This window comes from Fulmarus glacialis, unplaced genomic scaffold (assembly GCF_000690835.1).
Source record: "Fulmarus glacialis isolate BGI_N327 unplaced genomic scaffold, ASM69083v1 scaffold41559, whole genome shotgun sequence".
Classification (NCBI taxonomy): Eukaryota; Metazoa; Chordata; class Aves; order Procellariiformes; family Procellariidae; genus Fulmarus; species Fulmarus glacialis.
In genome coordinates this window covers 19,088-30,782 of record NW_009235996.1, presented here as the reverse complement: position 1 = coordinate 30,782, position 11,695 = coordinate 19,088, and the positions used below count along the sequence as shown (strand labels likewise).

The 11,695-nt window shown below is 37.1% G+C and overlaps 1 protein-coding gene across 2 annotated transcripts in view; it reads right to left on the bottom strand.

The window, feature by feature from the left end:
- Window positions 1–3,932: 3,932 nt before the first annotated feature.
- Window positions 3,933–11,695, bottom strand: part of SCG3 (secretogranin III) — a 26,847-nt gene continuing 19,084 nt past the window's right edge. Inside the window, exons 10-12 of one of the 2 annotated variants that reach the window (XM_009586227.1) lie at window positions 11,417–11,545; window positions 8,755–8,835; window positions 3,933–4,494 (exon numbers count right to left, since the gene is read on the bottom strand). In XM_009586227.1, coding sequence (XP_009584522.1) covers window positions 4,376–4,494; window positions 8,755–8,835; window positions 11,417–11,545 — 329 coding nt within the window. In that variant the 3' untranslated portion in view covers window positions 3,933–4,375. The remainder of the gene's footprint in view (window positions 4,495–8,754; window positions 8,836–11,416; window positions 11,546–11,695) is intronic. The other variant, XM_009586228.1, reaches the window with a different exon arrangement.

Below are 11,695 nucleotides of genomic sequence, written 5' to 3'. Positions count from 1 at the left end.
CTCCTCAGCGGGGCGGCAGCTGCGGCAACTTGGCTCTTGCCTGGGTGCTAATTAAAGGGATTCTCTTTGTCCCGGCAGCCTATTGCAATGTGGGCGAAAAGTTACATTTCGTTGTGTTTAATTAATGCCTGTTCCTGGTGTTCTGGTAGATAGATGTGATGTTTCATAATCCCTCGGGCAAATACAGGGACTGAATGCCCGTTTTTCATGTATAGGTAAAATATTTTTAGAAATTGCTTTAGTGTGCCTCTGCAAGTTTCTGGCACCCCTTCCTTGGCCTGAGGTCCTGCGACCCCGCGCCGCTGCTGCGCGGCTGGGCTGCAGCCCCGGCGCGGGGCGGCTGGTGACACATAGCTCCCAGCAGGTGCCCGATGTACCCGGGTCTGCTCGAAAACTGAGGAAAACTGAGGGGGTGAGAGAAAATGGTGCCTGGAAATAGTCTGTCTGTAATATATTCAGAGAAATTCAAGATGGAGTTTTCCTACTCTGTAAAAAAGGGGTTCTTAAGACTCTGAAATAACTGATGTTTTAATATCTTAATCCACGTTGTCATATTACTACTCAGTGACAGTTTTTCCTGTATATTTTATATATTGTTTATACATTATCCTGTATATTTTGCTTCTGACTCTGCCTTTATTCTTCCTACACTTGTAACTTCATTCTTTGTTTATATATTTATACCAGTCCTACAAGGTGTGGTTTAGGGTTGGAACAGGGCAATTTCAGGCAGAAGTGAAGCACACAGTGCAGGTGAAATTCTATGTTTTGCAGCTATTCTGTGGTGGGAAACCTGCGCGTTTGTAGTTTTGTTTTTACATATTTCTTCAGTCAAAGCTTGAAAAGTTAAAACCTGGGCAGGCTTGGACTAGGATCTTTTTAAATGAAATGCAGGACATACCCGATAAGAAGTTTTCATTTGGGACTCATTTCAATGTGTCTGGAGGCTGGTAACCCCCCGTAAATCCAGCTGACTCAGCCATCAGGTGCTTTAGTTGCATCTAGCATTCTCAGAGGGGCATCCCCCTTCCTGCAGACATCACGATGAACTCCTATTGCTCCAGGGTGCAGGATGTCTTAAAAAGCTGGGCAGTGGATAGAAAAGATGCATTCTCTTTAACACACAAAAGAAGCCTTGTACTACTGTAGCTTGTAGTAAAGTGTTTAATAAAGTACAGTATCAGAAACAATAGTCTAATAGAAAAGCTGAAAAGTTGAATACCATATATATTGTACGTGTTACATTTTCAGTGATAATTTAGGGAGTGAAGGATTTCTGAAGGATCCAGCAGGGATACAAACAACATAGAAACTGATTTTTTTCAATTTAGAACAAGAGATGTGCAGGTGTTGAAAATACCTTTCTCACCAGGAAAAAGGAAAGCACTGACAGCATATGATTTACTAAGTATGTACTAAACACACTAGCAGCAGATGTCCAGTGCTAATGTGCTCCAAGTGTTCCCTTCAAAATAATGACTGATCTGTGGTGCAGGTTGAAACTCACATCACTTGGTTTGATTTTATTTAGTGTAAGTTATAGCCTTTTAGAAATGCAGGGTGATTCATCAGGCTGGCTGTGTTTTTACCGTCTAGTTCTGAAAGGTATGATTTACTGATAGATGTTCATTTGATGTACCAGCAATGAAACCAGTATTTGAAGCATTCAAATAACAAGTTTAAGGGACCGGGGCAGGATGGGAAGTGAATCTAGTTTGAAGAACGTAGCTGAGATTGCTCATCTATCCGTCAGATTGCTCTGTTCTCAGCTAGTCATCAGGTTGGTCTAATTGGTCTACGTATGTATCCCACGTGATGCACAGCAGCAGGGTAAGCACAGAACAGGTCCAAGAACATGCATACTCTAAACTAGAATCAGGTCATACCCATTGTTTGGACTTTTTTTTCCTAAATGATGTCATCTATGCTTTGTTGAAGTTACAAAATTTGCAAAACTGAGAGGTTAAAAAATATTGTACTAGCCTTTTTGTGGACACAAACTGTTCTTAATCACAGGTCGCTAGTTGATGACATCTTTCCATTAGTACCAGACTCCTGCATAGACTCCTGAGAGGCCAAAGTAAGAACCTAACTTCCAATGAAAATTAAAAATATTATTATACTACTTATTATATTGACAGGAGAAGAAAGTTTGCTTTTTTTTTTAAAGTAGACATTGGGGAAGGAAAGTTTGTCCTTTTTGTTTTTTAAGTGCAGATCCTAGATGACTACCACTTCCCCAACTGTAAAGGTCTATGGTTACTTATCTTTCTCCTGTTTTTTTTCATAAAAATACACTTTTCTAGTGTGATATTCACATAAGTAAGTCACAAGCTGTTGCAGAAAACAACTGAGATCTATAGGGACAGAAGAAATTCTGTTATTTGGGAACATTAGCAAGTAATAACAATAAAAAAGATCAGAGGGTTTAGATGAGAACAAATACACAAAGATTCAAAATAACAGGAATTCTTTTCTCCTAATTATTTTCTGCAGTGTTTCCAAGGGACTATTTTTCAAACAGGAAGGTTACATTGACTACATTTCTGGATACAGTTTTTATCTTAAAATAAATACCACCATTAGTGACTGATACTGCAATTCAATGATCCATATCAGGATGTCTATGAGCAGGCAGTGACGTACTTTTTGTATGCTAGAAAGCATTCATTAGCTTATGTATCATCAGTTTTCAAATAGATATGCTGTTACACCTCATTGCTATCACATTCATTTAATATTTGTTACCAGTAATGTTCTGTTGATAATGTGCAGTTGATAATTTATGTTTTGCAGGGATTCCAAAGTTTACTTCAGTTGGCTAAGAAACACCCCTCACATCTCCTCCTCCTCCTTAAGCTGAGAAAATAAGGAAGGAAACGATCTGCCCATTTAACATTTACAGAACTTGTGCTGTGCAGGCAGTGCCGTAAGTCAGCATCTCCCTTCGTTGGCAGGCAGATACCGACCTCTGCATCAGCTAACATTTTTTGACTGTATCAATCTCAGAAGTATCATGAGTTTTTTAAAAAAATCAGAGCAGGGATAACCTCAATTATCTATGAAGAACCTGTAAGTAAAGAGAACAGGGCTTTCATTTAGACATTTAGTTCATTTAGACAGATGTCTGCTGCAGGGTATAAGTCTCAGGACTTACATCTTCTGGAACTCAGTTTAAGATTTACTTTTCTAAAAACTTCTTTACCTTTGATCTTGCTTCATGAGTTCTTCATACATAAAATTATCCATTCACTTAAATATAAAAGGTCTCATAAACCATTCTTCAAAAACTCTGTAAGTTGAGGAAGAAGAATGAGGGCAACATTTTTGTTTTCCTGTTTCATTCTTTAGGAGGTACCAAATTCTTGGCTAATGATAGCATGTATATGCCCAAAAAATAGTTTTCCAGAATAATACTGCTCAACACAGATCAGAAGTCAGTAAACACACCACAGCCTTGATATTCAGAGATGCTGAGATATGATAGGTTCTTTAAGTTAAGTCTTTCTGAAAAGCAGGGCCCGTGTTCCTAAGAACATCTCTAGTTGCAAACTCCCCTTCCCATGCAAAATGACTTGAATTGCTTTCCTTTTTTTTTTCTTTAAAGAAAGTAATGGCTATTTACACTTGTTATCAGGCTACTCACATCAGGAATTCAACTAGTTATGCATGCACAATCATCAAATGGTGCACCGAAGAGAATGTTTATACATGCTGAATGAAGCAACAATGGGGAAAATACGGCTCTGTAATATGAAAGGCAGTTGTAGTGTCAAAGATGTATCAGTTAGCTAAGGACACTATAGTCCAAGTTATAGAATACTACATAAAGACATAAAAAAGGATCAAGGAAAAAAAAGGTATTAGGATTTAAAAACAAGATTTCTGGATATAAAATCATATTAAGATTAATGAAAACTTTAATAGATAAATTATTTTCAAATATTTTATTTAGAGAACTATGAACTATTTTCTAATAATGCCCTTTACATAGTTGCATCTATAGAAAGCTAGTGGAGTGAGAGCAAGATGTAGCATTAAAACAACTTTTGATCAGAAATGATTGGTTTATCTACAAAAGTAAACCAAATAGAAATAATAAATTGAAGAGAACGTTACATAAATATTCATCCTGTCAAATAGAGATTCAGTGTCAGAATTTGGTGTTTAGGGTTGATTTGCCAGTGTAGGAAAATACAGTATGCAGTCAGCGTACGGAGCACTACTGCTCTTCATTTCTGTCAGTTGAAAGTTGCCAGTACAATGTAAACAGAGCATTTCTAATGATATCCTCAAAATAACAGATCATAAGTCATTGAGCCGGGACTGGGGGAAGCTATACTAGTTTTCTACATGTTTGGCAGCCACTAGCTTTTTACAGGCTGCCATATATGCGTTTAATTACATCAGCCTCTTCCTTGTCCAGGATGCCCTTGTCCACATAAGCATCAGCTTGCTGATCAATGAAATCTCTCAGCTTTGACAGATCATAGTCTGAAAAATAAGAATTCATTTGCACAATGAGTCATTGCCATTATACTGCTTCACCTGAGAAACAATGTCATTGTAAAGTTTATCCAACAAATGCAATTTATCCAACATGGAGGGAATTCACTACAAGTGCAACCTGCGAAAACAATTAAAAAAACCCCCAAAACACCCGCACAAAGTCTTTTTACATGTCATGGTGCTTTTACTATTCAAGAGGAATAATCATCTCTGGCTCTTGATTGCTTGCTGGCAAATGCTAAAGTAAGAATATTTTCTGGTCCAGAGATTTGATGTTCTGGTCTGCATGCAAAAGCTGTTGTTAAAACCCTATTATTTTCACAACTGTCATTGATTCAAAAGAAAGTATTAAATTGACTGTTTCCTATTGAAATCCCAGTAAAATTCCCACTTACTACAAACACCTGTAGTGAAAATTCAAGAAAGCAACTTCCTGAAAATAAATCGAAATAATACAATTATTTACCTTGATACAGAACATAATATTCTGACATGAAAAATATTGCAGTGAATAGTCTTTATGACAGTGTTAGTGTCAAAGTAGTCTTTGACAATCTTTGTATGTCAATCTGCAATCCAGTGCTGAAAGACCCTTTCTCCGTTTCCAATAGATGGTTGCATCTATACAGCATGATTCACACCATATACATTAAATAGACTTTTCCTATGATGGAAAACATCACTGTTTTCCATGAAAAGAATTCTACTTTCAAAAAACATAAAAAGGTAACCTATTGCGTAGTCATAACTCTGGCAACAGATCCAGTATATTCACACATCAACACAATACAGGTTTCAGTTACATAATTTACTGCATAATATGTAAAGCTTAATTTGTTAGAATCACAAGTTAGTAGTCTGGAAAACATCAATGTCTTAAGGGTTCATACTAATTTAAATGAATTAATATCTTTCACAAAAACAGATACATCCTGAATTTTTCAGTATAAATTACTTATTCCACAAACAGAACCTTCAGAATACATTAATACTGATTTTGTAATGTACTCCAATGTGTATCACCATACAACAATAAGTGGAAAGACCTTGTTTCAACCTGTACATTCTTAACAAAATAGACAATAATGACTTTCTGTCTTTTTATGGTTGAGTGACCAAAACTGGATAGAAATAGAAAGACATTAAAAAGCAAATTAATGCTTGTGATCATTTTTATAACAGTATAAGGCAATTTCAAGTGAGTAATACAGAAAATTGATATTCAAAACTCCCCACTCCTGCAGAGGTGTCCTCTCCATGTCTGAGTTAATAGGAATTTTTCTGTTTGCTATACTGAGGCCAGGATTTCATGTCTGATCTGTTACCAGCATTACTTAAGAGAATGTAACCTGTTTGTCTCTCCATCCTGTCTGAGTCACAGGGACAAATAGTGCCTAGCAATTTAATAATAAGGTTGTGAGATTTCATTCATATTGACAGAATGAGTGTCTCCAGTGAAAAATACCACGGAATGGAAATGAATGGAACAGCAAATACTAAATTAATATAATATCCACATTATTCACATTAAAATTCCTGAGCATATTTTTCTTCTAGAATACTATTTACAACTCTAAGATCATTATGTGGAGATGTGAAGGTTTAATTAGTAAACATTCTGTATGAGATTACAGCCATTAAGATACTGTCCAATTCTGGCTAATTTGTGTATCTCATGGCAATTTAATTTGATTTTTTTCTAGAAATTAGTAACTGTTAATTTCTAATACTTACTTACAACCTATTAAATTGGGCAAGTAATTAGAAAAAATCAGCATTGGTTTATATTCACCACAACAGCTGCAGCATTACATTGAATACTGTGAAACTGCTACAGTAAATGAAATGAGGTCTTATTTGCATATTCAAACCAAGCCATTTGCCATTGCAATTAATTATAGAATTTACTTTCATTCCTAAATGGCTACTGCTAGTATTATGAAACTAGAAACTACCTAAGTATTTTGTGAAAAATCCAAACATGCTATTTGCATCTATTAGTTAAATGACTTACAGTTAGGTTCTCTGGAGCCTAAATGCAATAAAATACCCAGCAGCCGATGTCTACTGGTGGGAGTGATGTTAATTTACACAGGAGAGGAGCTGGTCTTAAAGAGCATTGGTTTCAAAGATCAAGCCAGGTCTGGGAGATACTAAACACAGGCCCACAGAGCCTATATATTGTATATAAACAAAATAAACTTTGGACACAAAAGTCAATCAAGGCCAAAATCTAGGCTTTTGACATGTTTCTCTTTAAATGATCCAGACCACTCGAGTTTACTTGCCTTCTTAATAGGCGATTGATATTTTTAAACTGGGAAAATGCAAATTAACATTTCCAGGGTCATTAGTCATTGAATGAATAATAATTTCTACTGAAATTCATACAAAGTTAAGGATCTACAAACATTTGCCTGAAGAAAACCTAAACCTCTTCAAGTATATTCAGTGAGTAAAACAATCCATGAATAGGGGTGTGAAAGACTGGCCATTTTAATACACAAATTACTTTGTGAATCACTTTTCTGCTAGCTCCCGGGTGCTAGCTCAAAGTGGAGAAATGATTGATGAGCACATCAATAACACCTAATCTTGTACTGAAGAAACACAGCGCAATGCATTCACGGTTAGATAAGCTTACCCTGACTGCACTTCCCTTAACATCATCCCAGGAGAACTGAATTAGCATTTTACAAAAATAAAAAGTATGGAAAGGCACAATAAAGATAATGTATCAGAAGAGTAAGAACACTATTCTAATTTTGTCCTAACTTACTCTCACTTTAAGGCTCATTTCCATTGCCAGAGGACAATAAAGATATTTTAGTGCAAATTAAAATCCATCTATGCAGAAAGCGTACATCTTAATGCATTCACAGGCAGATAAATTGCTATTGATGTGCAGTCACAGCCATTTTCAGACTGCAGTAGTGCAGAGGAAAGGTTACTGTGAAGAGGAGTGAGGGGCTGCCCTCTCAGTATGTGTGATACAGAGGAATAATCACACGACTGAGACCTAATTACTATAATGAGTACACCGATAAACAGAAACATTTATTAGAACTGGCAGGAAAACTCTTGAGCAAATATGTATGTCTGTTGCTAACTGCCATCACTGCCATTGTGTGGAAATGATTTTAAGAGGGAAAAAATTTTTAAAAACATCCTTCCTATTACAGAGTTTCTATATAGGAAAATGAATGTGTTGGGCTGTAGGCATGCACTCATCTCTGAAATGTAATTCATATACACTTCAACTCACAGAGGGGGTGGCTAGATTACCCAGGGCTAATCTCATCCCAGATCCCCCTCTGCTTGGCTGGTGCAAGGAGAATCCTTCTCACCAGGCACCAGTCATACCCCAGGAATGGATCCCTTGGCTAGTAACCTTCACTTACAGAGCAGGTGACAGCAGAAGACCCAGCAATGGCAGAGAAAAGGGATAGGAGGCTGGTTTTATGTAAGATCTTGAGGGAAAACATGATATGGATAAATAAAGATCCGTGAAAAATAAGCTAGAAATCCTGCTGCTGTTTGCTCCCTCCCTCCAGCTCTCATACAGCCCTGCCTCTGAGGAACAGTCAAACAGAGGGGCAGCTGGTGAGCATACCCCGTGCAGCTGCTTCAGTCATTGCTCTCCTTCTACACAGCTTTGCGTGTGAGAGCTACAAGTCATTAGAGTTGACTTGGGCTGTAATCCAATATATTACAGGGCTGGTGACATAAGTCTGTATCTTAACTATTTATGGTTATGAAACAAAACTCATTGCTATTTGTGATGGCATGCACAGGGCTAGCCAGATGCACTGAGCTTTTCTAGACACATCCAGACATTTAAAATACATTTACCTCATGCATAAAATCATAATTAAAAGATACGGTGAACTAAGAAATGAAGCCCTAGACAAAACTGACGTACTGTTACCTGGTGACATGCAGACCACCATGACTATCTGGACAGCACATGACTAACTTCTAGCTGGTTAGTCCTGTGTGTTTTGTGGCCATCGGCTGTTTGAGACAGTTTACATGAATTTGCCTTAGTTTACTATTTTCATTCACTGATTTAAACTTTACTTTAATTCTAACATCACTAATTATCACTATAATCTGGACAAGCACAGTTTCACACTACTGTTATTTAACTTGTAACATAATGCTAAGTTACACGACACAATTTAAATTACATGCTTTGTAATATATATGGTGCCCTCCCCAAAGTCAAGGCTTTTTACTTCATACCTTCTTTGTTACCTTGTTTGTTGTGTTTTTTTAGCCATTCTATGTTCTTCCTGATCGCTTCCAAATATGCCTCAGCTTTCCCTAGAGGAAAGGATGAGAGAGAAATCAGGCACTTTCATCAATGATTGACGCAGCTTGCTTAACTAAGTGCAGTTGGTCACAGTGAAGGCAGATTAAAACTATTCTTAGTTTCTGTTTAAAAGCTGAGTCCTGTCACCTTTAGTCAGGCAAAATTCCCACAGATGGCTAGCAGGTTTTGTCTGTGCAAGATTAGTCATCCACAAACTTAGGATCACGGCTTTTTTGATCTGTATACGTAACTTCCAGTGGTATCCAGATACTGCATATGTGGATTAAAGGCAACCTGTAGCTTTTTGATCATAGTAATTGTTCAGCAAAGATGAAGCTGTTAAGACAGCAAGGAATAACTTAAATAAGACTGAGAGCTTTGAGTATCTCATATACAAAGTGTCAGAAAACTCCTCGATTCAGTAGTACTAACAGCATACAGCAAATCTAAGATTGTAATATTTTGGAAAGACAAGCTGAAATATAGCTACTTACATATACTGAGAAAAAGGATGTATTAAAATTACCATGATAACTCCTTGTTATAGTTGAAATTTTAAAGTGATGGCTATTTTTAGACCAGAAAGCACACAAGACAGAATTAGTTCAAGGATTACCTAATAAGGCCCCTAAGGAAATATTCCAGCTAATGGATTTTGAATTCTTAACTTGGCTGGAGCTTTATTGATGTAATGTTCTTACATTTGTCAGAAAAAAAACCTTAGTGTGATTAGCATGTAGAAGGCTACTACTGCCAACTACGCATGTCTGGTCCCATTAGTAAGTGTATACAGTATTAGAGAGACTGTAATTTTTGAGCTGGGAGTGCAGAGTTAGCTTTATAGTAAGTTACTCTATGAAAGAGCAAAGGGCATTGCATGATAAGACAAAGAACTAAACACTGATCCAATTTAAATTTCTAAAAGCTGTTGGGCTGAACATTTTTCTGGAGGTAAAGGAAAATAACCTGAACCAAACTGAACAGACAAATCTTCAATAGACAAGCAAAATATGTTATTTATCACTTCCCACAGGTATTGAGACAATTTTTCTTTACTGTGAAATTAGACAGCCATCTTGAGCTATTTTCTTCTTCTATGCTCAAATAACCACTGCTGGAAAAAATGCCACCTTCTATCTGTGAGTGACTAATAGTTTATATGCCTGCACCGCCCACAGGACTGAACCAGGTGACCAATGAACTACAATCTACTGTAGCCTTGACTACTGCAATTCATTACCAAGCATTTTGCAGTGAAAACACATGCATCCAAAAAAGTACGAGCATAAAACAGCATCAGTGCAAAATAGATTATAAGCAATTTTTTTAAACCAACTGAATACAAAACATAGATGCTTATGCTGAATCCTTAGCAGTAAGAAGCCACCGAAAGGTTTTTGCCCCAACAAACATCCTCCTTCAAAAGTTCAGCATTCATTACCTGACAAATCTCCCGTCTATGCATCACTTCCTAGGAAAGTCCATCAAGTCTAGTCAATAAATTGCTGATGAAGAAGGAGTTTTTTGTGTGCAGGAGGGAGAACTTACTCTGGAGACACAGCTAGACTATGGAACTCACTCTGTTAAAAGACAGACTCTGTTAAAAGAGCCTGAAGCACTATACGTCCCTTGCCAAACTAATTTCTCCAACTTCCCTTCCCCTCAGTAAGTTCTTCATCCACACACAGACCTAGAATGAACCCACTCTTGTCCTGTAAGTTTACACACTAACCACTTCTACTTCTAAGATTTACTTCTAGTAGAAGCTGAGAGAGAAAAAAAGTTGTATTTAAATATTTGAGAGCTGTGCTGGACACCAAAGAAATGCTTGGTTATCAAGATTAGCTAAAAGTGTAGCAGTGCTTGCCTTTGGTCTTTGGGACACAGGCTCCGATGTATAGTGTAAGGAGGCACACTGTCCTCTGCAGATTTGTTTTGAGATACAGCACCTGATTTGCACCCTGTGTACAGAGGGACTTCAGCTAGTACAGTCTAATGTAGCGTGGCACATGGCATTATGTGTCACGCTGAAGTAACTAGGATAATAAAAGTACTACTGTGCTAAGTTGGCTTATTGAGACACTAACTTACAGTAATAGGTTTTTGAAGTTATGTAAAACAGGTTAATTGCTGATGACCCTTAACCTCTGGCAGTGAGTAATGCAAATTTTTTCACTTTGCAGAACTTTTCAGTACCTTTCAGTACCAGCTTGTTCTAACACAAACTACAGAAATCAATGGGCTCACTCAGAATATTGAATATCCTGATGATCTGATTTCACTGAAAAGCCACAGATGCAAAGCAGCAAAATCTCTCTGCACTACTGTGTCAAAATGCATTTCATATTGCTCTCAAAAGGGGCTATGAATTCTGTGAAAGGTTATGGCCTTACTGAGCAAGGGATATAGTTTCATATATTTAAACGTAAGCAAATAAGTACACTTCTGAATCAAGCTGTTGTGTGCTGACTTGCAGTAACTATAAACTGAAGATATTTACGCTAAGACAATGGAAAAACAATACTAAAGATAGGAAAAGATTCCAATCACTTGGAGTGTACATATGTAGCAAAAGTAATGGCTATTTTGTACCTCTGGGCTCTTCACTGTTCCCTGCTGCATTTTGTTCTTCATTTTTTGTAGAATCCTTTGAGATTTCATATTCCTTTTCCATTTTAGCTGCTTCTTCCTTCGTACTGTCTGCTTCTTCACTACTCTTGTCTAAAGAAATAACAATAAGAGCAATTTTGTATCAAATGTACCACTTCTAAATCACATCAATATGATCTTTAGGAAGTAAAACTTTTTGACTGATGATGGAGGAAGAACCTCATTGGAGTCTGGCTTAAAGTGGTTTCTAAAGGTATTCTC